This window comes from Lithobates pipiens, unplaced genomic scaffold, assembly GCF_037356315.1.
Source record: "Lithobates pipiens isolate NorthernLeopardFrog02 unplaced genomic scaffold, aLitPip1_a1.2 Scaffold_23, whole genome shotgun sequence".
Classification (NCBI taxonomy): Eukaryota; Metazoa; Chordata; class Amphibia; order Anura; family Ranidae; genus Lithobates; species Lithobates pipiens.
Window position 1 is genome coordinate 19463121 of NW_027507785.1, and position 25849 is coordinate 19488969.

At 47.2% G+C, this 25849-nt stretch overlaps 1 protein-coding gene across 2 annotated transcripts in view; it reads left to right on the plus strand.

The window, feature by feature from the left end:
* Window positions 1-25849, plus strand: part of LOC143927234 (transient receptor potential cation channel subfamily M member 2-like) — a 219172-nt gene that overhangs the window by 94993 nt on the left and 98330 nt on the right. For both annotated transcript variants that reach the window (XM_077451231.1, XM_077451230.1), the window contains exons 13-15: window positions 1024-1158; window positions 3273-3402; window positions 15584-15729. In XM_077451231.1, coding sequence (XP_077307357.1) covers window positions 1024-1158; window positions 3273-3402; window positions 15584-15729 — 411 coding nt within the window. The remainder of the gene's footprint in view (window positions 1-1023; window positions 1159-3272; window positions 3403-15583; window positions 15730-25849) is intronic.

A 25849-nucleotide genomic window follows, 5' to 3' on the forward strand; every position in this document is an offset into this window, starting at 1 on the left:
AGTGGGCATAGGCTTTGCATGTCCCGCCTAATGCAACACATACTGTATATCTGATGAAGTGTGTAAGACAAGGGGCAATATCTTTGGTAGAACTCTGTATACAACACTACACACAAGTGTCTTATTCCTGAGTTGGGGGATTACCTTAATGTTTGACTTTCACTTGAGCGTGGCCCTTGCCTGGTCCCAGGCATTGGTAAGCAATAATTCAGGCAAGGTGTTATCCTTGGGCTGGCACGAGTGACCCTGTTCATTGCCTGGCATAGCCCATAGAACCCGCAGGGGGTAGGCCTCCCATGTGACCCACACTTGGCACCCACTTAGGGTTGTCCCCTGTCTGGGATTCATCCGGACAGTTTGGGTTTTGAATCATGTGCCTGGGTTTCAGACCACCTGAAACCCGGACACAATATTCAGACAGGAATGTAGCTCAGAACAGTGTCTGATAGGAGGGTGAGGGGGCACTATGCACACCACATTACTATTTCTTTGGAGCATCCAAAGTTGACCCAGGTCTTTAAAAACCCTATAGAGTATGCTAAAGTTTTGCTGTGCGCCACTAAAGTATTCGGGTTTGTCTTAAAGAAAAAGTGGCAACCCTACGCCCAATGAATTAATGGGGAACATATAGAGGAGATGTCATCCACCTACTGCAACAGGCACACTAGCCCTGACATCCCTGTTGCTTTTTAAAACAGTTTGGCAGTCATGAAGGGGGTACAAACATAACTATTCTATTAGAACAGTTATAATCTTTAATCTATATATTCTCATTTGCAATTTTATCTTTCATCTACAGTATCCTCCTCCTCCTATTCTCACCTCCTGCTTCTTGAGATTGATTGGTGTTGATGTAGGAGGAAGTAAATGGAACAGGAAAAAGACATGATATTGACCACCTCTGATGAGCGCTAGAAGTAGATTTTGACCTCCTTTACTCTTGACCTGCAATGGTGCATGAAAAGATATTAGCAAAGATATATTAGCCTTGATTAAAACGTGATATGAAATTTGTATCCTCAGATAAATGGAAAAGTGGGAGCTTTGAAACACAGAAATGTAAAAAAAGTACAGCAGTTGGACCACCCTGTGAGGGATCTTCTCATCTGGTGCATTGTGCAGAACCGAGCAGAGATGGCAGACATCATCTGGAATCTGGTAAAGAAATGTTCTCTTCCATCCAATCATTGCAGCTGTTTTGTACCCATCCTCAGTGATCAGAAAATCACAAATAGCCTAAAAAAATGCACTTTGATTATGGTGGGCTTTCACACCTGTCCATGATTCTTATAGCACTGTCCATGAAGTATTATATCTTGGGTTGGCTCTAAACAACATCATTAGATGGCTATCATGGGTTTAACCCTGAAAAATCAGGTCTGAATTTATACTTCCTGCCCCGATAGGGCATCTATTTTGTGTCACTCCCCTCCTAAGCCAGCGGACTGGCTAAGTCTATCACATTAATAAGACCAGACACCATAGTAGCCACACAAGGCCAAGGCTGAGGGCACAGTGGATACAAGAGACAATTCTCTAACTATGATTTGGTAATCCCAGAATTGATCTTTAGGATTGTTAGGCAAACCATTGTCCTACTCTGGCAGCTAAATTCTAGGTGTAGAGAGCCAAGGTGGGTGAGCTATACGTAGACTATGCCACCAGGGAATATACACGGGCTGTTAAAAAAAAAAAAAGCAGCAGTATAGTTCTAGCAAGACAGCAATTTCGATTTTTGATCCATATGTCAACAGAAGCCAAATGAATTTGTCAGTTTTTTTTTTTTTCATTCAACCCACTGGTTGAAGAAAAAAGAACCTGTGCATGACTGACAATAGCATGATGGGGCGATGGAGTTGGGAATGGGAACTTAAGGTCCCCATTCTGCCTTCCAGACAATACATACTACCTGTAAGTGCACCAGGGCAGGATTAACATAGGGGCTATTGGAGCTGCAGCATCAGGCCCCTACCATAAAATAGGCCCCCGGCTGGCCAGATTCACTGTCACCACTATTTTCTGTCACTTGTAAACACAGAAGCCCAGCTTCTGTGCTACAAGTGACAGCACGCTGCTCCGTGGCATCGGGGGGGGGAGGGGGGGAACCGGGGCTATAGCCCTGAGTGGGGCCCCAAAAAGCCCCGGGTTTCAGTCTTTATAATTTATGACGCCTCCTCTGAAGGGAAGGGGGGTGGCGAGTCTCCATCTTCCGCTTAACCAGCGCAGCCTAGTGACACACGAGGTCCCGTCTCCTGGACAGGCTGAGCCATCCATCATAGGAGCCGACACGGTCCAGGAGGCTTGTAGTAGTGTGACACTGAACCTGATGGGTAAGTGGAATATCCCTGGGGCCCACTCTGTGTAAACTGGCTGCAGTGACTCTCCTCTCCAGATGCCTGGGCACAGCCAGGTTAGGCTGAGCTGATGGGATTGGGCTGGACACTGATGTACACTGATCATAAGGCTGCATTAATGGGCACTGATGGCTGGGTATTGTTGAGGCTGCATTGATGGGTACAGATGGCTGGGCACTGCTGAGGCTGCATTGATGGGTCAGGTGAGGTTGCATTGATGGGCACTGCCAATGCGCTTATGCTCTCCTGAACCCAGCACTCTGTGTATCACACTTTTCTGAACCCAGCACTCAGTGTATTTTGATGTCCTCAACCCAGCACTCAGTGTATTATGCTGTCCTCAACCCAGTATTACACTCTCCCCAAAAAGAACAGGCCGCTCACGAAATGCAATTGGCCGACAGGTAGAGATCTCCTCAGACCTGACCAGTCCTGCATTCCGCATGTACCACCTGGGCTTGGTGGAGGGATTAATAACAAGCACCACGGGCAGTCCTAATGAAAGCCAGGTATTTAGCTTCTGTAGTGTTATGTTAGGTCTGCACACCTGTGCACTTCATCCTCACCTCAGGGCACACCACACACGCTGATGCAGGGCTCTTATTGAAGCCTGGGACTTCCATAGCATTGGGCCTGTCCCGCTGCACCCTTTCACTTTCACCTCAGGTTGCACGTTGATGCACGGCCCTTAAGGCCCACAAAAATCCTCAGCACCAGGCCCATAATGCTCTTAATCCAGCCCTGAAGTGCACCTCCTATAATATCATTCTGTGTCTACTTCACTAGGAGTCCAAAAAAAATACATTTATTTAATTGTATGTGGCAAACATTATCCCTAAAGTTTAAAAACAATTACTTGCAGATCTGGTGTCATGGGCGTCATGCTGTGGTTTGATAGTTATTTTCTCTTCCTGACAGACCCAGGATAGTGTAGCTGGAGCCCTGGCCTGCACCAAGATCCTAAAGGCTCTCTCTAAGGAGGAGGAAGACTCTAAGGAAATCGAGGAGATGACAGCACTTGCCGACCTTTATGAGGAACGAGCTGCAGGTAAGATAAATGCTAAAGGCCCCTGTTCACTTCTCGTGATTATGGAACTGAAGGCAGAACCGATGCGACTCTGCCTGCAATCCCAAATTGCGGCAGAACATGTGCCGCGCTTTTGAAACGTGTATAGTCTAGTGAACAAGCAGCTGTCCCAGGCTGGGGAAAGGGTTAAATGTTTCTAGCTTAGTTCCCGGGCTTTTGGTTCTAGCCAGCCCACCTGTGATATAAAAAGGGTGATGGGTGTGGTCCACGAGTTCCAAGTTGCAGGTTTCGATGGGTCCAGTGAGCACCGGGCAATCGTTTGGTGCTACTGAAGGAACCAAAATTTTCGGAAGACATCCAAAATCATGGGCAATGCCATAATGGACTCTAACCTCACGGAAGTATGCCTGGGCCACTACACTATTAAAGTTAGGATTAGGGAAAAGACTTTCATATTCATATTGAGCTGGTGAATTTATTCAGTAAAGTTACACTATCCGTTCTGAGCCTTGTCTGAAGTTATTCAAAGGGGTACACGCCTAATTACATGCAAAGTGCTCAACCAAAATCATCAGGTGTAGCTTGAAGCTTGTGGGCCCCGATGCAAAAGTTCACCTGGGCCCCCACTACTTCCAACATGCATGCAAATACATCCACCGCACGCCAAGATACTCAAAGTGGCTTAAGAGTTTTTGAGTTCACAGAGTGGGGTAAGTAGACATCCCCGGGTCTGGGGTACAAAGAATCCCAGCTGGTGACTAGGAGACACTGAGCAGTGTCTTACCTCACCAGTGACATCGGTCCCATCGTGGCTACAGGACGGCACTCTCCTCCTCTTGCCTCGCTGAGCTCGGTTACCATTCCATGTTGCCAGCACACAGCACAGACATTCCCCCATCCTGGGCTGTTCTCACCCCATACTCCTCTCCATTCAGGAAATGGCTCACAGTTTCTCCCCAGCCAATGGGAACAGAGGGGTGTGGACTGTGAAAGGCAAAGTAGAAGCCCAGAACTGGAGTGTGGCTGTGGGGCCCTAGGGCAGATCAGAGATGGATTTTGTGGAGGATATGATAATATGACAAAGAGGCTGCAGGGATCCCCTGGAGCTAGGGGCGGGGTGGCGATTGTGACCCCTGCAACCCCTTATGCTACGCCCATGGTTCCTGCTACGCAAAAGCGTGAATGCAACCTAAGGATTACAGCTTTTTAAAATGACCGTTTGCTGGAGTGAACGTAGAGGCGGAAACTGAAAAACACAGCATGTTGTGTGAGGCACAGAGTTGATGCATGGAATAAGAAGTAAATTGAATTGTATATTATTATTTATTTATTTATTTACTGTATATTATTTGGTATAAAAGACATTTGTTTTGACCATGTTTTTTATTTGATTGGTAATAATTAGCACTGATGTATTACCAAAAGTATTGGGACGCCTGCCTTTACACGCACATGAACTTTAATGGCATCCCAGTCTTAGTCTGTAGGGTTCAATATTGAGTTGGCCCACCCTTTGCAGCTATAACAACTTCAACTCTTCTGGAAAGGCTGCCACGAGGTTTAGAACATTGTGTCTATGGGAATGTTTGACCATTCTCCCAGAAGTGCATTAGTGAGGTCAGGCACTGATGTTGGACTAGAAGGCCTGGCTCGCAGTCACCGCTCTAATTCATGCCAAAGATGTTTTATCAGGTTGATGTCATGACTCCATTCAGGCCAATCAAGTTCCTCCACCCCAAACTCGCTCATCCATGTCTTTATGGACCTTGCTTTGTGCACTGGTCCAAATTATTGGTTGGAAGGGGGATTATAGTGTGTGGTTGTTTTTCAGGGGTTGGGCTTTGACATGTACCTTGGTAGTGAGCCTGACTTGCAGAGTGAGACCTCTCGTACAGCCCAGGTTCCCGGGTCACTGGAGTTTAGGACAGTGATCATAGGAGCACAGTGAGGTAAGAGTGCCTGCTGAGTTCTCTGGAACTGGAGATGATGATCACTGGAAGAAGCTGGAGTGCTGAGAATGCAGGTCAGCTGGATGCAGGTCAGCTGGAGGCAGGTAAGCTGGAGGCAGGTGCACCAGGAAGCAACAAGAGCACGTGGGTGCACACGGCAGGCAGAAGCGGAGTCAGACAAGCCAGATCATACACAGTGGATCAGTTCAGGCAGAATCGACAGGTAAGGGATGTCAGAGTTCAGGCTGGTTCTGGCAACGGAAGATCAGGCAGGCAGGTAAGTAGAGCAGGGTCAAGGAATGCCAAAAGGTCAGGACTGGAGACAGCAGCGAGGTCAGAGAGCCGGGTCAGAATGAGATCAGGTGCTGATTCAGGAACAGAACACAGGAAAAGCTGCAGATCAGACAGCAAGAGCTGAATAGTGGGAGCTCCTTTTAAAGGCCACTGGGCGCCATGACGGCATTGCTGTGCGCGCATGCACAATCTCCGCGTTCGGTGCACGCGCATGCGCATTGGCGCACATCTGTTCACTGCTGGAAGCCTGTTGACTGGGATGCGCCTGAGCCCTGTTACAGGTCTAAGAGCCGTACGTCCATGACAGGCTTAGCCCCTTAGTTATAGTGAAGGGAACTCTTAAGGTGTCAGCGTACCAAGACATTTTGGACAATTTCATGCTCCCAACTTTGTGGAAACAGTTTGGGGATGGCCCCTTCCTGTTCCAACATGACTGCAAACCAGTGCACAAAGCAAGGTCCATAAAGACATGGATGTGCAAGTTTGGGGTGGAGGAACTTGACTGGCCTGACATCAACCTGATAGAACACCTTTGGGAATTAAAGAAGAGACTACAGGCCAGTCAAGTTCTTCCACCCCAAACTTGCACATCCATGTCTTTATGGACCTTGCTTTGTGCACTGGTTTGCAGTCATGTTGCAACAGGAAGGTGCCATCCCCAAACTACTCCCACAAAGTTGGGAGCACAAAATTGTCCAAAATGTCTCGGTATGTCTTGGTATGGTGACACCTTAAGAGTTCCCTTCACTGAAACTAAGCCCAACCCCTGAAAAACAACCCCACACCATAATCCCCCTTCTAATAATAATTTGGACCCGTGCACAAGGCAAGGTCCAGAAAGACATGGATGAGTGAGTGAGTCCTAACCTCAACCCGATAGAACACCTTTGGGATGAATTAGAGTGGGGACTGCGAGCCAGGCCTCCTCATCCAATATCAGTGCCTGACCTCACAAATGCACTTCTGGAAGAATGGTCAAACATTCCCATAGACACTGTTCTAGAAATTTTATAGATAGGCAACTCCTATCCTCATATTAATTAGTGGTTTCACATTAATAATAACTACTGGAGTAGGGAACAGTCACAAAAGATACACTAAGCATCTTTACAAAATAACTTTTATTTTATTTGACGCAATGGAAGGTTTTTATACATATGATTATGTAGGTATCACATTAACCTCCCTGGCGGTATGATTATTTCAGATTTTAGGTGCTGAAAGCGGCACCCTTATTTTGCATGGAAATTTGGTGTTTTATATTGTAGTCCTGTAATTCTTAAGAATAACTCACTTAAATCTGTCCAAGTGTAGGGGTCAGCCCCTAGGATTACTGAACTATATTGCACTGTGTTCCATCTATAATATATACAGCCTGCTATTTCCAGTTTAGCCACAAGATGTCACTGTTGCTGCCCACCCTTCAGAGGAGAGGAAACAGGAAGTGGCAGTGAGAGAGAACTGTGAGGAGTGTGTGGGCAGCTGAGGAATTCCTGTGCGGAGCTGAGGAAAAGTCAAGTCTGCCCTGAGGAGAGGGAGACTTTGTGTGGATAAAGAGTCGCAGTATCCAGCTAAAGATCGGGCACCTCGGGCAGAGAGAGAGAGCTGTGGTGATTTTGGGCCGCATCTGTGTTCATCCATCCGTCCCAGACGGGCAAGCTGCAGCACTAGGAACTGGACTTCACCTGCCTCATGAAGGAGGCCAAGACAAGGGACCCTCCAGCTGTCTAACGAACTGTGAGTGAGCACCGGTGCTGGATTGTGATAGGGAATAGTACAGTCCCTACTGAGATAGTACGTTGTAGAAACGTGTCCCGATAAGCGGGAATTAGGCAGGACATATTAGAAGAGGGTAGCCTGTATCACTGTGCATGTGTTGGCGGGAAAGCCATTTTGTGTACCACATTCCAGTTAGCCTTACTGTAAACTACTGTGAATTGTTAATACTGTTATCCTCCTCCTCCGGCCATTATATCTTACTGTTTAATAAAGCCGGTCTTTGTTTCAGCCTCCTTGTCTGCTGTCCCGTACTTGAAACCTGCATTGCGGTCTCCTATACCTCTGACCGCTACAAGTGGCGCTGCGAGCAGGGTACGGTTACAGAGATGGAGGCGGCTGAAGGCAACGTACCTGATGTTGATGTGAATGCCTTAGGTAATGGTGGAACCCCTACAAGGACCCTCCCTATGGGCATGCTTTTTAACTTGTTGCCAAAATTTGATGGCCAGAACATGTCACTGTCAGACTGGGTGACGAGATTACAGAGCGTTGCTAGAATTTACAATGTCAGCCCAGAGCTACAGGTGGAAATTGCTTTGGCTGCCCTGGAGGGTGAAGCGCGGAAAACTGTTTGCTTACAACCGGAAGCTACGCGCAGTACCTTGAAAGAGATTGTGCGCTTTCTAGAAGAAATATACGGTGAAACAGCTAGTGCGGGCCACCTCCGGGCAAAGTTCTTCTACCGGGTACAGCAGGAAAATGAAGGGGTCTCACAATATGCAACGGCTCTACAGGAAGTACTGGCTGAGATACAGAAAAAAGAGGCAGACGGGATAACCGCCATGGGATCCGCAGACCGGATACTGAGGGAACAATTGATCCTGGGACTCTACAGCTCTCACCTGAGACAAGCCCTACGGGAACGAGTCAGAGTGGACCCTACACTGAATTTTCGGCAAATATTGGCTGAGGCCGTGGAGCGAAGTAAAGAAGAAATTTATGCCTCTGGAGTGATACGGACCCAGACCGCCTCCCTCGGGGTTGCGAAGAATGAAGAGGTCCTGGTTAGAGTGGTGCAGGACCTACAAAGCTCCCTGGGTCTCATGCATGAGAAGTTGACGCAAATAGAGAGACGGATGGATTTGAGCTACCCCCCTGAGGTTGCATATCTGGGGCAACAACAACCTTATCAGACTGCCTCGATGGTTCCTGCACCAGAGCATCCTTACCCACGTATTCCCACCTACCGAGTCCCTCAATATCCTCCAGTGAGCTCGGCCAGTCCAGGCCTACGGGCGCCTCCCGCACACAGACAGAGAGAACAACGCAGAGAGGCTCAGTGCTGGCGGTGTGGAGAAAAAGGACACTTCGCTAGAGAATGCCAGAGGGACCTGCCTAGACGCCCAGAGCCGGCGTTAAACTTCAGGCCCCCGCAGTAATGAGGCGCACTGCGGGGGAGGTAGAGTGTCAGGCCACTCAGCACAGCTCCGAACACCTGGTTGCAGGATGTCCCACCATAAGAGCCGAGTTTGAAGGCATTCCAGTCAACTGTTTAGTGGACACCGGATCACAGGTAACGACCATGCCTGAGTCATATTTCAACCGTTACTTTCAAGCACTGGCCAAGCCAGAACAGGGGACATTGATCCGGGTCACAGCAGCTAACCAGCAACAAATCCCTGTCACAGGTGTCGTATGGATGAATGTACGGCTGTGTGGACAGGAAGTTGGAAAAAAAGGTATCCTGCTGGTCCCTGAAACCTTCAAAGAAGATGTACCGGTGATAATGGGCATGAATATCCTGCGAGAGTTGGATCAAATTATGTTCACTAAAAGGGGGCCGGGCTATTGGAAGAATGCCACTCCACACAAACCAACGCAAAAGGCATTTCAACGGTTAATCCGGTTTTGTGGGACACAGAAGAGTGTCCCAGTACATCAGTCTGTAGGAAATATTCGAGTGCCGGGAAGGGCTACCCTTACCCTCCCTCCTGATCGGGAGACTATACTGACTTTGCCCGTGGGAACCTCCCGCAACCTTGAAGGTATGGAGGTGATCATTGAGCCTGCAGGCCTGGGAGAGTTAGGTCAGGATGTCCTAGTGGCCCGGACACTGGCAGTAGTCCAAAATGGACGAGTACCCATAAGAGCTGTAAACGTTGGACAACGGGAAGTCTCTCTGGTGCCAGGAGTGGAACTGGCTCGCGTGTACCTACATCGGGGAGAAGTGCTGAGTCAGGGAGAAGTGACTCTAGCTCCGATAGGCAATTCTGCTTGGACCTTGGCAGTTACTGCAAAGCCTGCAGAGGCACCGACCCCAGAATGGAATGGGACAGTCATCTTGGAACAAATGGAGATAGATGTGAAAGCTCTAAGTCCGGATCATTTACGAGCAGTTGAAACCATGCTGTGGGAGAATCAAGCTGCGTTTGCCCGCAATGCCAATGACTTTGGTTGCACAGATGCTATCACACATGAGATACCGACGGGGGACACTCCCCCAAGCCGAGAGAGATATCGACAGATTCCACCCAAGTTGTATCAAGAGGTGAAGACATTGCTGAAACAGATGATCGATTCAGGAGTGGTTCGGGGTAGTCAAAGTCCCTGGGCAGCCCCAGTGGTGCTTGTCAAGAAGAAGGATGGCACCATTCGATTTTGTGTGGATTACCGGAGATTGAATGCGTGCACAGTGCGGGACTCATATCCTCTGCCTCGCATCGAAGAGTCCCTAACAGCCCTAGGGCGGGCTAAATACTTCTCCACCTTGGATTTAGCAAGTGGATACTGGCAGGTACCGGTGGCTGAACAAGACAAGGAAAAGACAGCATTCATACTTCCCATGGGTCTGTTTGAATTTAATAGGATGCCATTTGGGCTGTCTAATGCCCCAGGAACCTTTCAGAGGCTGATGGAAAAATGTCTGGGAGATCTAAATTTTGAAGCTACCCTGATATACTTGGATGATATTATAGTGTACTCTGCTACTTTTGAAGAACACTTGGCCCGATTAGGACAGGTACTTGAGCGACTGCGGGCCCATGGCCTGAAGATAAAGCCAAAGAAGTGTCATCTCTTCAAGAAGGAGATCGAGTACTTAGGCCATACGGTGTCCAAAGACGGGGTGCTGCCATCCCAAAATAAAGTGGCTGCCATTCAACAATGGCCGGAGCCTAGAACGCTGCGTGAGTTGAAGGCCTTCCTTGGTCTGACTGGTTACTACCGGCGGTTCATCAAAGACTATGCAAAGATAGCGGGCCCTCTGAATGAGATTTTGAGAGGAACTGCTGGGCAATCCAAGAGTCAAAGTGTTCCCTGGGGACAGAAGCAAGAGGAGGCCTTCCTGACCTTGAAAGAGGCTCTGACATCGGCCCCCATCTTGGCTTATGCTGATTTTGACAAACCATTCTTCTTATTTACTGACGGTAGTCTCTACGGACTCGGGGCAGTGTTGTCACAGATGCAGGACGGACACGAAAGAGTGATTGCCTATGCCAGTAGGTCCCTGCGGGATACGGAGCGAAACCCTCATAACTATAGTTCCTTCCGGCTAGAGCTCCTTGCCCTGGTGTGGGCCATGACAGAGAAGTTTGCCGGTTACCTTACAGGGGCTAAAATCTTTGTACGGACTGATAACAATCCCCTGGCCCATCTGGATACTGCTAGACTGGGAGCCCTGGAGCAACGTTGGGCAGCTCGCCTTGCAAAGTATGACTTCTCAATTCGCTATCGCTCTGCTACAGAGAATACCAATGCTGATGGTCTGTCGAGGGTTACTTTTGAAACTCCATTGGGAGAGCTTGATGAACAAAAGGAAGAGGATGAAATTCCAGACTTCCGCAAGTTTACACCTCCAGCAGTCGCAGCACAGACAAGCGGGGAGGCCCGGTCCCTGCCTAAGGCATTAGCAAGAACTAATGAGGAATGGGGGCGAATACAAGATGAAGACATTGGACTGCGACAGATAAAAGGTTGGGTGGCTCGGCAAAGAAAACCAGACAGAGAGGAAAGGGCTGATCTTGATGCTGAGATGAAGTCAATTCTACATCAATGGGACAGACTAGAGGTTCATGGAGCTGTTCTATACCGCAAGTGGCAGCAGCCTGCCGATCTGGAGGCAAGATGGCAGGTTGTCATACCAAGGAGTCTGGCACTAGAGATAGCCAGGGAAGCTCATGAATTTGGAGCTCATTTCGGGCCAGTCAAAACTTACCAGTGGCTGCAGCGTTATGTGTATTGTCCACGACTGGAGGTCGTAGTTGAAGAAGTCTGCCGACAGTGTAGAGTGTGTGAGCTTACTAAAAGCACAGAGCAGAGGGCACCCATACAGCCCATACAGACCAAGGAACCGCTGGAGGTATTGCTGATAGATTATCTCCTCGTGGGACAGTCAGCCAGAGGCCCACAATACTGCCTGGTCATGATTGACCACTTCTCCAAGTTTGCAGTGGTCACTCCAACTCGGGACCAGACGGCTGAGTCTGCAGCTCGGGCCATCTGTCAAGATTTCATCCGGGTCTATGGATGCCCGAAACGGATTCACTCAGATCAAGGAGCATGCTTTCAAGGGAAAGTGATGGAGGAGTTACACCGACTGTATGGCATTGGAAAATCCAGGACAACTCCATATCATCCCCAAGGGAATGGGGCCTGTGAGCGCTTTAATCGGACTTTGCTTCAGATGCTGAGGACCTTAGAGGAGGACAAAAAGACACACTGGCCAGACTATCTGCCTGAATTAGTCTGGGCCTACAATAATCGTGTCCACACTACCACCGGCTATACCCCATACATGCTACTGTTCGGTAGAGCCGGACGAGAAATTGTCGAATTGAATTTGGAACAGCCAGAAGATGTGATAGAGCGATCAACCACCTCATGGGTGAAAGAACACCGCAAGCGACTCCAGACCATCTGCCGGTTAGTAGGCCAGAGATTGCAAGAAAAGACTTATACTGACCGTCCTCCCATCCAAGAGATTCCGTTGCAACCTGGAGACCGGGTGCTGGTTCGAGAGAAACGGCCCAGAGGCAAGTTGAGTGAGCGTTGGGAGGTACAGCCGTACAAAGTGATCAAGAGAGTGTATCCCAATGGTCCAGTTTACGAAGTTCGTGTTGAGAATGGGGAGTCGGCTTCAAGGGTTCTACATAGGAATATGCTACGGCCATGTCGGTCAGAAGATCGGATACCTGCACAGAGGACACCACTCCCTGCCCCTTCCTCAGAATTTGTCATTTCCGATGGGAATAATATTGAAGACTGGTGGATTGTTCCTGACTCTGCACGTGATGAAGCCCCTGTTATAGAACCAGTACCAGCTCCAAGGGAGGAAGGACAAGTCCTAACAGAAAGACAAGACCTTCGGAGATCTAGTAGGTCTACTGCAGGGGTTCCACCAAACAGGTACAATGCTGATCAGTTTATTTGGTCTAACTGTATGTATTATGAACAATGTTGTGCTGCCGTTAAAGATTGATTTAACCCTTTTCTTCCCCATGGACTATATAGCAAGGCCGAGGACGGCCACCTTTAAGCGGGGAGGCATGTAGGGGTCAGCCCCTAGGATTACTGAACTATATTGCACTGTGTTCCATCTATAATATATACAGCCTGCTATTTCCAGTTTAGCCACAAGATGTCACTGTTGCTGCCCACCCTTCAGAGGAGAGGAAACAGGAAGTGGCAGTGAGAGAGAACTGTGAGGAGTGTGTGGGCAGCTGAGGAATTCCTGTGCGGAGCTGAGGAAAAGTCAAGTCTGCCCTGAGGAGAGGGAGACTTTGTGTGGATAAAGAGTCGCAGTATCCAGCTAAAGATCGGGCACCTCGGGCAGAGAGAGAGAGCTGTGGTGATTTTGGGCCGCATCTGTGTTCATCCATCCGTCCCAGACGGGCAAGCTGCAGCACTAGGAACTGGACTTCACCTGCCTCATGAAGGAGGCCAAGACAAGGGACCCTCCAGCTGTCTAACGAACTGTGAGTGAGCACCGGTGCTGGATTGTGATAGGGAATAGTACAGTCCCTACTGAGATAGTACGTTGTAGAAACGTGTCCCGATAAGCGGGAATTAGGCAGGACATATTAGAAGAGGGTAGCCTGTATCACTGTGCATGTGTTGGCGGGAAAGCCATTTTGTGTACCACATTCCAGTTAGCCTTACTGTAAACTACTGTGAATTGTTAATACTGTTATCCTCCTCCTCCGGCCATTATATCTTACTGTTTAATAAAGCCGGTCTTTGTTTCAGCCTCCTTGTCTGCTGTCCCGTACTTGAAACCTGCATTGCGGTCTCCTATACCTCTGACCGCTACACAAGCAAGAGTCTAGCAGACATCCTGGGTATGATAAATTTTTAAAAATGTAATCAGAAATTATAATATAATAAATAATTATACCAAATAATAATATAATAATAATACAAATTATTCAATAAAGTAATAAAATCAGCAACACTGAAATTTGCAGAATTGTCACTGTCATTACTTTTCAGTATTTGATGACAGATCTCCCCACAAATCACTATCGCTCAATTCTGCGAGTGATTCTAATTTATTATTGCTGTTTTCTAGTTGGTCTAAAACCATTTTTGATGTAAAGGGACAGTTTTGGTTGCTATAGACAATCTCCAGTTTCCAGGCATAAAGAACAGTTTTTATAATATAAAACTGCATGCAGGACACTGGAGAAACCACTAGGGTAAAAGGGGATGTGTAATAATTACATACAGCAATGTAATCTTTAAGATTACATTATACTGTATGTAATGTGTATATTTTACTTTTTGAATTTGGTGCCGTTCTCCTTCCCCGTGCGTCGCAATGCTCGTAGAGAACGGAGCCCGGTGATGTGATGAATCGAGCGGAGGACGAGCCGCTCGCACTGCGAAAAGACATCGCTGGATCCAGAGGACAAGGTAAGTAAACTCATCCTGGATCCAGCATTGCGGTCCCGAATCTGGCTCGGAGTTACCACTAATGGTACTGAATTTTCACCCCGAGCCAGACTCGGGAATACCGCCAGGGGGTTAATATTAAAATTGTACTTGTATAGTTACAAGTGGCATAACATAGGCAGGTTAGTTCTACTTAGGATATGTGCACAATGAGTGCAGTGAGCAAACATACAAAATATAATACAATTGTATACAGAATTTAGAATTTCCTTAATAACACACTCCTAAACCTTGCGGACGGCCTTTCCAGAAGAGATGAAGCTGTTATAGCCACAAAGGTTTGGCCAACTCAATATTGAACCCTACGGACTAAGACTGGGATGACAGTTAAGTTCATGTGCGTGTAAAGGCAGGTGTCCAAATACTTTTGGTAATATAGTGTATGTATAAATAATTTAGAAATACTTTAGAAACTTTAGGGTGTTTGGTACAGCATCTAAAGGTTTTATGAGATTATCCAAGTACAGGTGAATAAGAGCAGATCATTATTAAAGCTGAATTTAAGGTATGGCAATTCTGACATAGTTACATTTGGCTTAGCCGCTTGGCACCAGTGCTGCCGATAGAAATCACAGAGCCCCGTACAGACTACCTGACAGGGCCTCTTTAAGAAAATATTTTGCTAACAATACCATACAATCATTAGCAGACACAAATGCAACATAACTCACATAATTCCTGCTAAATCTAAAAGAAAAAAACTGAGTTAATAAAGAAAAATGAAGATGAGATATAAAAACAATATACATCCTGGGCAGTTGGAGCTCTGGGATCAAAGAGACAGAGGGAGAGAAATAGTTACAGAGATAACAAACTCAGGACCAGAGCTAATATAAGAGCCAGTGCTGGGGGGATTAGTGAGGGACGACTTTCTTTTTCTCCGCAGATGAAAGCTGGCAGCAAGGAGAGGGGGAGAGACCAGCTTTCAGCTGCTGGAGGAAGAGTTCTGCAATTGTTGTCCATCACTAATCCCCCTCCTTGTGTGGGCCCCCTGGGTGTTCGGGCCCCTTACAGGGGGACAGGGGTTCCCCCCTATCAGCGGCTCTGCTTGACACAGATCCTGGTAGATAGTGGAAATCACTTTAGTAGCGGTACCTGCTACAGTGATTTCCAATTTCCATTGGGAATCCCACAGTTATGGCACTGTACATTGGTCCAAGCCAGACCGCTGTAACTATGTCAAAATTGTCATACCCAAACTTCAGCTATAAACTTGTTTTTCACTAACTTCTAACTATGTTTTTAAAAAAGCTAGGCAATCATTCCATCCACCCCTTTCTCTTTCTGAACAGGAGTGTTCTCTGAATGTTATCGTAGTGATGAGAAACGGGCAGAACTTCTTTTGATCCACGTCTCCCACACTTGGGGAAGGACCACCGCCCTGGAAATGGCTCAAAAGTCTCAAGCGCTGTCCTTTATGTCACAAGGAGGTGTCCAGGTTTGTCTGCCATGCCTTTTTACCTGAGACAGGAAGTTGTAGCCTATCCTCATTATAAAGAGACAGATACCCAGTAAGAATTATACAACAAAAATCTCCAGAGGAGCGATTGGGAAGCTTATAGCGGTTCTTCAATGCATCTGAGCACCACAAACCAAAAACACTATTTAATTCATTTTTAAAATTCAAAGCAAACTCTACCATCCATCCATGTCCCCATGCTGTCAGAAACCATGAATCAGACTGAGACAGAAGTATAGTTAAATCACACTTGTTTAATAATAATAAAAAAAAGGTACACAGAGTAAACATAGTCAAAATATAGCCAGAGTTCAGGAACCAGAACAGATAGTCAGACAAGTCAAAACATCAGGTAGCCAGAGAGGAGTGTAGTCGAACAGCAAGCAGGATCTGGAGCCAGAAGGAATGTCAGCCAAGCAAGTCTTTACCAGGAACACAGGAGAGCGTCTCTAGAGATGTGACCAAGGCAAAGGCAGAGATCATCTGGGCTGGACTGCTTAAGTAGGCAGGACTGATGAGCAGGCTATCATCAACAGGTGAGTCATCACTGAAGAAATGGCTGCACTCCAATATCCATCAAAATTCTTATTTAGGCTGGGTTCACACTGCTGCGGGGGGAGATCCGGATGTGATTCGCACTGCAAATCACATCTGATTTCCGTAGCGATGCAAGTTCAGCCATACAGATAGTATGGCTGAATTCGCATCGCACCCGCAGCAAACTCGCACGGGACCCTTTTTTTGGTCCGCAACAGAATCGGATCGCATGGGTGTTCACACCATGCGATCTGATTCCTGTGCGAGTCGGCAGATCGCACTGCGATATGCGGACGAATCTGGGGGTGTCATTAACATATCATTGACACTCCCAGCCGTTCGCATAGGGCAGTGTGAACTGCCGGCGGGAGGTGTGCGATGCGGGAAAACGCCGCGGATTTGCGGTGTTCCCGCATCGCAGCGGTGTGAACCCGGCCTTAATAACAAACATCCCAAGTGTTACAGACAGTTCAAATGGTAAACGCGTTTCACACACTAACAACAGGTGCGCTTATTCATTACCACAGGTGAGTCACTGTGGAGAGATAGGAGCTGGCAATTAGCCGACAGCTGAGCGGACAGCTTTGAGAAGGAAGGGCTGAGCCCAGCCCTGACAGTACCCCCTCAATGATCCCTCCCCCTCGGAGGACCACCAGGCTTGAGGGGAAGACGCTAATGGAAATCACGAAGGAGGACAGGGGCATGTACAGTGGTGTGAAAAAGTGTTTGCCCCCTTCCTCATTTCCTGTTCCTTTGCATGTTTGTCCCACTTAAGTGTTTCGGAACATCAAACCAATTTAAACAATAGTCAAGGACAACACAAGTAAACACAAAATGCAATTTGTAAATGAAGGTGTTTATTATTAAAGGTGAAAAAAAATCCAAACCATCATGGCCCTGTGTGAAAAAGTGATTGCCCCCCTTGTTAAAACATACTATAACTGTGGTTGTCCACACCTGAGTTCAATTTCTCTAGCCACACCCAGGCCTGATTATTGCCACACCTGTTCACAATCAAGGCATCACTTAAATAGGAGCTGCTTGACACAGTAAGGTCCACCAGAAGATCCTTAAAAGCTACACATCATGCCGAGACCCAAAGAAATTCAGGAACAATTGAGAAAGAAAGTAATTGAGATCTATCAGTCTGGAAAGGGTTATAAAGCCATTTCCAAAGCTTTGGGAATCCAGCGAACCACAGTGAGAGCCATTATCCACAAATGGCGAAGACATGGAACAGTGGTGAACCTTCCCAGGAGTGGCCGGCCGCCCAAAATTACCCCAAGAGCGCAGCGACGACTCATCCAAGAGGTCACAAAAGACCCCACAACAACGTCCAAGGAACTGCAGGCCTCACTTGTCTCAGTTAAGGTCAGCGTTCATGCCTCCACCATCAGGAAAAGACTGGGCAAAAATGGCCTGCATGGCAGAGTTCCAAGGAGAAAACCACTGCTGAGCAAAAAGAACATCAAAGCTCGTCTCAATTTCTCCACAACACATCTTGATGATCCCCAAGACTTTTGGGACAACATTCTGTGGACCGATGAGACAAAAGTGGAACTCTTTGGAAGGTGTGTGTCCAAGTATATCTGGCGTAGAAGGAACACTGCATTTCAGAAAAAGAACATTATACCAACAGTAAAATATGGTGGTGGTAGTGTGATGGTCTGGGGCTGTTTTGCTGCTTCAGGACCTGGAAGACTTGCTGTGATAAAAGGAACTATGAATTCTGCTGTCTACCAAGAGATCCTGAAGGAGAATGTCCGACCATCTGTTCGTGTACTCAAGCTGAAACGAACTTGGGTTCTGCAGCAGGACAATGATCCTAAACACACCAGCAAGTCCACCACCGAATGGCTGAAGAAAAACAAAATGAAGACTTTGGAGTGGCCTAGCCAAAGTCCTGACCTGAATCCTATTGAGATGTTGTGGTATGACCTTAAAAAGGCCGTTCATGCTCGAAAACCCTCTAATGTAACTGAATTAGGACAATTCTGCAAAGATGAGTGGGCCAAAATTCCTCCAGGACGCTGTAAAAGCTTTATTGCACGTTATCGCAAACGCTTGGTTGCAGTTGTTGCTGCTAAGGGTGGCCCAACCAGTTATTAGGTTTAGGGGGCAATCACTTTTTCACACAGGGTCATGGTGGTTTGGATTTTTTTTCACCTTTAATAATAAACACCTTCATTTACAAATTGCATTTTGTGTTTACTTGTGCTGTCCTTGACTATTGTTTAAATTGGTTTGATGTTCCGAAACACTTAAGTGTGACAAACATGCAAAGGAACAGGAAATGAGGAAGGGGGCAAACACTTTTTCACACCACTGTACGTCCGAGGATGAGATCCAAGAGTGTTCCTCTGGACCGTACCCTTTCCACTGCACCAGGTACTGTATTCGCCCACGGAACCTACGGGAGTCAACAATGGACTGTACTTCATACTCCTCATGGTTCTCATCCTGTACAGGGTGAGAACGAGGCACCGAGGTGGTAACGAGGTTACAGATCAAAGGTTTTAAAAAGGAGACATGAAATACATTTGAGATATGCATATTAGAAGGAAGGTCTAATGCGTAAGCCACTAGGTTAATCCTGTGAAGAATACGGAAAGGCCCAATAAACTGAGGTGCGAACTTCAGAGAGGGAGCACGAAATCGGAGGTTGCAAGATGACAACCAGACCCTGTCCCCAACCTAGTAGGAAGGCGCAGGCAGGCCTCTGCAGTCAGCATAGAGTCTGTACCTATCATTAGCATGTTGCAAAGCCTCCTGCCCAAGTGGAACAAAGACCAAGGAGATGCTCCTCTAACGCAGGAATACTCTGCAGAACAAATGAGTCAGGCAACATAGAAGGTTGCAAACCATAGTTCGCCATAAACGGGGACAATTGGGAAGCAGAATTCAAGGCACTATTGTGAGCAAACTCCGCCCATGGTAAGAGACCTGACCAGTTGTTATGATGGTCAGAAATATAGCAATTAGGAATTGCTCCAAGGACTGATTGGCTTGTTTTGCGACCCCATTACACTGCGGGTGATACGCAGAGGAGAAAGCAAGCTGAATTCCCAACTGTTCACAAAAGGCTTGCCAGAACTGTGACACAAACTGACTATCCCTATCTGAGACAATCACCTTGAGTAGCCCATGTAAGCGAAAGATCTCCTGAGCAAAAATGGAAGACAGTTGTTTAGAAGTGGGCAACTTCTTAGGTGAAATACAATGGGACATTTTCGAGAACTGGTCAACCACCATAAGGATAACTGTGTTGTCCTGGGAGTTGGGTAACTCCACAATGAAATCCATAGAAAGGTGGGTCGAGGGCCTCTCTACATTGGGTATGGGTTGTAGGAGGCCCACTGGAGGGTGTCGTGGAGTCTTACTCTGAGCAGACCTGGAACAGGCAGCTACGAAGGCGCTTACATCAGCACGTAGACTAGGCCACCAGAATTGTTGGGAAATGACCCAAAAGAGTTGATTCTTCCCAGGGTAGCCAGCAGCCTTGGAAGAATGGTAAGTCTGGAGCATGGCATACAGAGACTCTCTGGGACAAAGCAACGGCCACAAGATTTCTCAGGAGGAGCATGGACCTGAGCAACAAGAATTTTGTCACCCAAAGGAGAAGTGAGACTGGTGCGAACCGTAGCTAGAATACGATCAGGAGGAATCACAGGAACCGGAACTGACTCCATCTTGGAAGTGGAGGAAAAATTGTCATGACAAAGCGTACCGGGTAAGAATGAGACAATGTAATTGAGACTAGACAAGAAAAGAGCCCATTGTGCCCTTGTGGGAGAAAGGCGTTTAGCCTCAGACAAGAATGTGAGATTCTTATGGTCAGAAGGAATGAGAACAAACACAGTGGTACCTTCGAGGAGATGTATCCATTCTTTCAGGGCTAAAATGATCGCTAACAGCTCTCTGTCACCAATCTCGTAATTGCACTCCGTAGGGGACAATTTCTTGGAAAAGTAGCCACAAGCATGCATAGCGCTCTCAGAGGTAGGACGTTGAGACAGAAGGGCGCCAACTCCAGGGTGTCTCAGAAGCACTCAAACTCAAGGATAAAAGGTAACGTAGGATCAGGATGTGCCAGCACAGGAACAGAACAAAGACAGCCTTGAGACTCTGAATGGTCTTAATGGACTCTGGAGACCAACTCTGTGGGTTACCGTCTTTTCTGGTCATATCAGTCAGAGGCTTGACCAGAGATAAGAAGTTACGAAGTTACACCCAACTTTACTACTGGGTCTTAAACTAAAGACCACCCCTCCACCCCTCATTTTTGGACATACATTTTTTTTCTTACCTTTTATGCAGTAAAAATGTGAACTTCCATTCCAGCCTAGCCAAGGTACATCATTTCCTCTTCTGCCTCTGCCCCTCCCCCCCACTGCCTTCTGGGACCTGTGTGTCCCCCAGAAGATAACAGGGCGATTCAGAAAGTGTGCATGCTCAGTAGGAAACTAGCAGTGAAGCCTGAAGGCTCCACTGCCGGCTTCCCTTAGTTACAATGGCGGCGCCTGCCCCCGTGATGATGGATGGATCAGTCTCGGGGGGGGGGGGGGGGCGACATTGTGGGTTCCCTAGACAGGTAAGTATCCTTATTAAAAGTCAGCAGCTACAGTGTTTTTAGCTGTTGACTTAAAAAAAACTTTTCCATGCCACTAATGCCTCCTCCAGAACAAAAGGTGTCTCAATACTAATCTCTAAAAAACTGAAATGGCAGACAATTGATACCCTGTCCGACACTGATGGACGCTACATCTTTAAGGGTCTCTTCAGGGGAAACCCATGACGCTGGCAAATATCTATAGCCCTTATGTTACACAGGTAGGTTCCTTTCGAAATATAGCACAGCCTCTCTTCGGTTTTCAATCTGGAATACTAAGGCCGCGTACACACGCGGGGACTGTTCGCTCAACTTTGTCCGCTGAACAGTGTTTCGGCGGACAGTCCGCTCGTGTGTGGGCTTCAGCGGACAGTTTCAGCGAACAGTCTGCTGAACAAAGTTTTTCGGAATTTCCGAAAAACTGTCCGCTGAAACTTTGTTTGAGCGGACAGTCCCCTCGTGTGTAGGCTTGTTCGTCAAACTAAGTTCCGCGCATGCTCAGAAAGGATTTACACGCCGAAGGTTGCATTGCAGTGTATAGGACGTCGTTTTCTAGTCCCGTCGTACGTGCCGTTCACGCCATCGCGCACGGTTTCAGCGGACTGTTCGTTCGTCGTGTGTGGCCAAGTCCATCCATGCTAATTTTAAGCGGACTGTCTGCTCAAACTGTTTGACGAACAAAGTTGAGCGAACAGTCCCCGCGTGTGTACGCGGCCTTACACTTAGTGGTGGTGCACTGAAAATTTGCCTGACGAAACTTATCGGTCAAACTGTTTTTGGCATCCTGCAGAAAGAAGAAAAATGCTGATAATGCTCTGTGCCCTGCAGTCTGAGTCAATTTTTTCTGTTGATCTTTCCTGCAAAAAGCCACCTCTTCCTCAAAGACTGCACAGAAGAAGGGCAGTGTGGACAACTGTTGGGTCTGGAAGAGTAAAGCCTGTGGACCATAAATATGTAGCTTTTGGTGTGATACTGCATAACTCCTATAGTGTTCTTTCTGAGCTAGAAGCAGATACAAAGACTGCAAACATAGCTACTTGTGAGATTGACAACCCTTCTCTGCACAGGAATGGTCTTGAGAAAAAAAATTAAATCCCAAAAGTAACTGTTTTATCTGAGGTTGCAAACCAGGCAAGTGTTGTGGATAAGGCTCCTAAAAGGAGGTCATCTTCTTGTTGGTGATGGTGATTTGGTTGTAAGAATTGTTGCTTTAGGCCAGGGGTCTCAAACTGGCGGCCCTCCAGTTGTTGCGAAACTACAAGTCCCATCATGCCTCTGCCTTTGGGAGTCTTACTCTTAACTGTCAGCCTTGCAATGCCTCATGGGACTTGTAGTTTTACAACAGCTGGAGGGTCACCAGTTCAAGACTCCTGCTTTAGGCAATCATGTGGAAGTGTCAAAGCAAGTTAGGTATTTGCCTGGTGCTACTGTTAGGAGAGATAAAAGACACATTTTAAGAATTATCAAAAAAGCTAGTGAAGAGTGTATTGTTGATGTTTTTTTGCGCCTTGGCAAAAATGACTTGTCCCAGAATGATGTGCATTCTGTGCAGAAGGATTACCAGAATTTGGGCCAGGATCTTCAACAGTTAAGGTGTACAGTTACATTTCCAGAGGTCTTACCTGTACTTTGTATTGCAAGTGTATGGTATTGCGAGTTCAATGTTTTGGTTAAAGGATTGGTGCAAAGCTGAAGATTTTGGTTATGTTCGTGATGATGCTATCAGGTGGTCTGGCATTGAGCTGTACAAGAGAGATGGTCTGCATCCCTTACACAAGGGCACTGAGCTTCTTAGTATGGAATTTGAGAGTTTTTGGACGTGCATTCAGGGGCGTAACTATAGGGGGTGCAGCAGTCGTGACCGCAACTGAGCCCTTTGATGCAGGGGGCCCATGCAGTCCCCTCTACATATGGCCGGCAGCAGCATAGGCAGCTAGGAGTACCAGCGCATCATGCACACGTGCGGCTGGAGGTGGAGGGTGACTAGCAGAGCTCCATGCTCGGCTATCGCAATGGCTGCTCTTTAGTTGTGCATTCCCCGCATGACCTGTGTCCTCGGCTGGCTCTTCAGAGTACCCCTCTCCTGCTCCATGCATTGCCGCTCAGTCCGATGTCTGTCCTCCCCAGCCAGAGTCCCGCCACCCCCCCCCCCCCCGAGTCCGGCCCACACTGCACTGCATACTTCTCCCGGGTAAACAAACTTTAAGCACACAGATGCAGTGCAGCCCTATGAGAGTCGGCTCCCCGGAGGACACTGCAGGCTTTTCTGCCAGCCCCCCTCCTCCCCCGTCATACACAGATGATGAAAGGTCTTTCTGGGAGATATGCTGATCGCCCTTCCAGCATTCTGGATGGAGCCCAGGCCAACATGGATGAGTGCGCGGCCTGCAGCTTGGTTATGGTGAGTGAGAGGATCCCATCCCCCACACACCATTACATACCCCCTCCATCTCCCCCTGGGGACAGGGACCCCTTCTCACGTGGGGACAGGGACCCCCACCTCCCCTGGGGACTGGGACCCCTTCTCATCTGGGGGCAGTAACTTAATCTGCCCTGGAGAAATGGACCTAATCTCTTCTGGGGACGGGGACCCCATCCTGCCTAGGGACAGTCCCCCAATGGGGCACCTAAAAATAAAAAAAAATAAAAAAAAAATACTGATGCCAGTGGTGGAACTACACGGCTCACAAATGTCATACCTGTGACCATGCCCTGGAGTTCCACCGCCGGACTCGGAGGGAAGGGCCCTGGCTGGGGTTCAGGGGGGCCCTTCATGGTTTTTTGCATCGGGGCCCTGAAGGTTCTAGTTACGCCACTGCGTGCATTTAAACTGAGAAATTGGGACAGAGATGTAATTATTGAGGATCATTTCTCTCCCTGGAAGGTTAAAACAAATGTGAGAGTTTGTGTTGCTAAGGACTGGGCTGGAGGGGTGGTCACTTCAGTTGATGTTTCTGGTGGTAAAAATAAAGCATGCTCATTGTTTAGGCAACAAGCTTTGTGAGCTGACATCGCTTACGTCTAGGGACAACTTGGACATTGTTGCAATTACAGAGACTAGGTTCAAGGGTTCAAATGACTGGGAAATTACTGTACCAGGGTACACAATATAGAGGAACAACAGAGTAGGGAAGAGGGGAGGTGGAGTTGCCATATATGTCAAAAACAGCAAATTAATAGCAAATTAGCTAACATTAATTAAAAAAAAAATTAAATACTCGAAACCCTCTGGGTCTGCCTTCCAACCAGGGAACCAGGGAGGGATCTTTCCTTTCCTTAGAATTGGTGAGTATACAGGCTCCCAGGACAGACTGAAGATTATAACTTGTTGATTGATCCCACCCTCTCTCCCAGCCATAAGTCACTCCTATATGCACAAGTGGTCCCAGATCATTAAACAGATCATTCCCATTCCCCAATGGCAGAAAATATGGGAAGTTGCTTCCAAACCTTCACGATGCGTGGATCATAGGGAGACAATATACAAGATTTTAATGTTTTGGTACAGAACCCCCGGAGATCCTGCATAAATATGATCCTGGGGTCTACCCACTGTGCTGGAGATGCCGAGATAATATTGGCTCCCTTTTCCACATTTTTTGGGAATGTCCCCTCATTTGACCTTTCTGGTCCTCTATTCATACATATTTACAAAACCTTTTTGACACTAACATCCCTTTAACTCCAATCCACTTTTAGGTTTACCCTTTCCCGATATGTCCGCAAATTCCCAGAAACGAATGGGTTTTATTATTTTGGCGACGAAACGAGCCATACCTCTGCAATGGCTATCACAATCTCCGCCCGCGCTTCCACAGGTATTACAAGCCCTGGAACAGATTCGCAGAATGGAGCACCTTACCGCTACTATTAATGACACACTACCAAGGTTCTCCAGGGTTTGGGACCTATGGGACCACTCAACTCTCAACCCAGGGTTCCCTCTAACCCCCTCTGGCAATACACCCCCCCCCCGCTTGAACAGGCGTGTGGCTGGAATACATCCTCTGTCACTGCCTATATTCCTCATAGGGATCCCCTGGGTACCCTCTTGCCATCCCCCCCCCCCTCCGCGTGGGATCCCCCCGAGATGCCTCGGTCTGGTATAGGCACTTTGAGAGCCCCAGGCATTCCAGATCCAAAGATTAGCTATTCCTATGATGTGGAATGTTCATACATTTGACATGCCCACACATTGGGTTTCTCCCCACTCCCCCCCACCCCCTTTTTACTTTATTTTATTTTTTGCTGCTATTTCCCCCTGATCCTCACCAACGTCTCAGGGTAAATTAGTACACCTGGTGCAATTGTGACCCGATTTTGTTTGACCTTTTGATATCTTCGCTTTTCCTTTTTCTTGGGTTTGTTACATCATCGACACTGACAATTGTTTGATGTTATATTTTTCTATGTAATTTTGAAATCTTTCAATAAAATATACAATTTAATATATAACTTGTTGATTGATGAGATAACTCAAATGGCAATTAAGGGAGAGGTTTTGATTATGGGTGACTTCAACATGCCTGACATTAACGGAAATTCTCAAACTGCTATTATAAGCAGGAGCAGGGATGTAATGGAATCACTGAATGGGGTTTCCCTAAAACAGTTAGCAAAAAGCCAAAGCCGAGGTGACCATATTCTAGACTTAGTACTGACAAATGGGGATCGACTGTCTGATGTTGAGGTGGGAGAGAATTTGGGTTCTAGTGATCACCAATGTCTTTGGTTTGATATTAAATCAAGAACTGAAAAATTATATACAAAAACAAAAGTTTTACATTTTAAAAGGACCCATTTTGCTGAAATGGGGACAATTCTAAAAAATGAACTGAAAGGTTGGAGTAAAATCACAGGCGTAAGTAATCAGTGGGCACTATTAAAGTCTACTATCATGGAGGCAACTGGATTGTATGGCAGGCTAGTTAGTAACAATAATCAAAAGAAAAA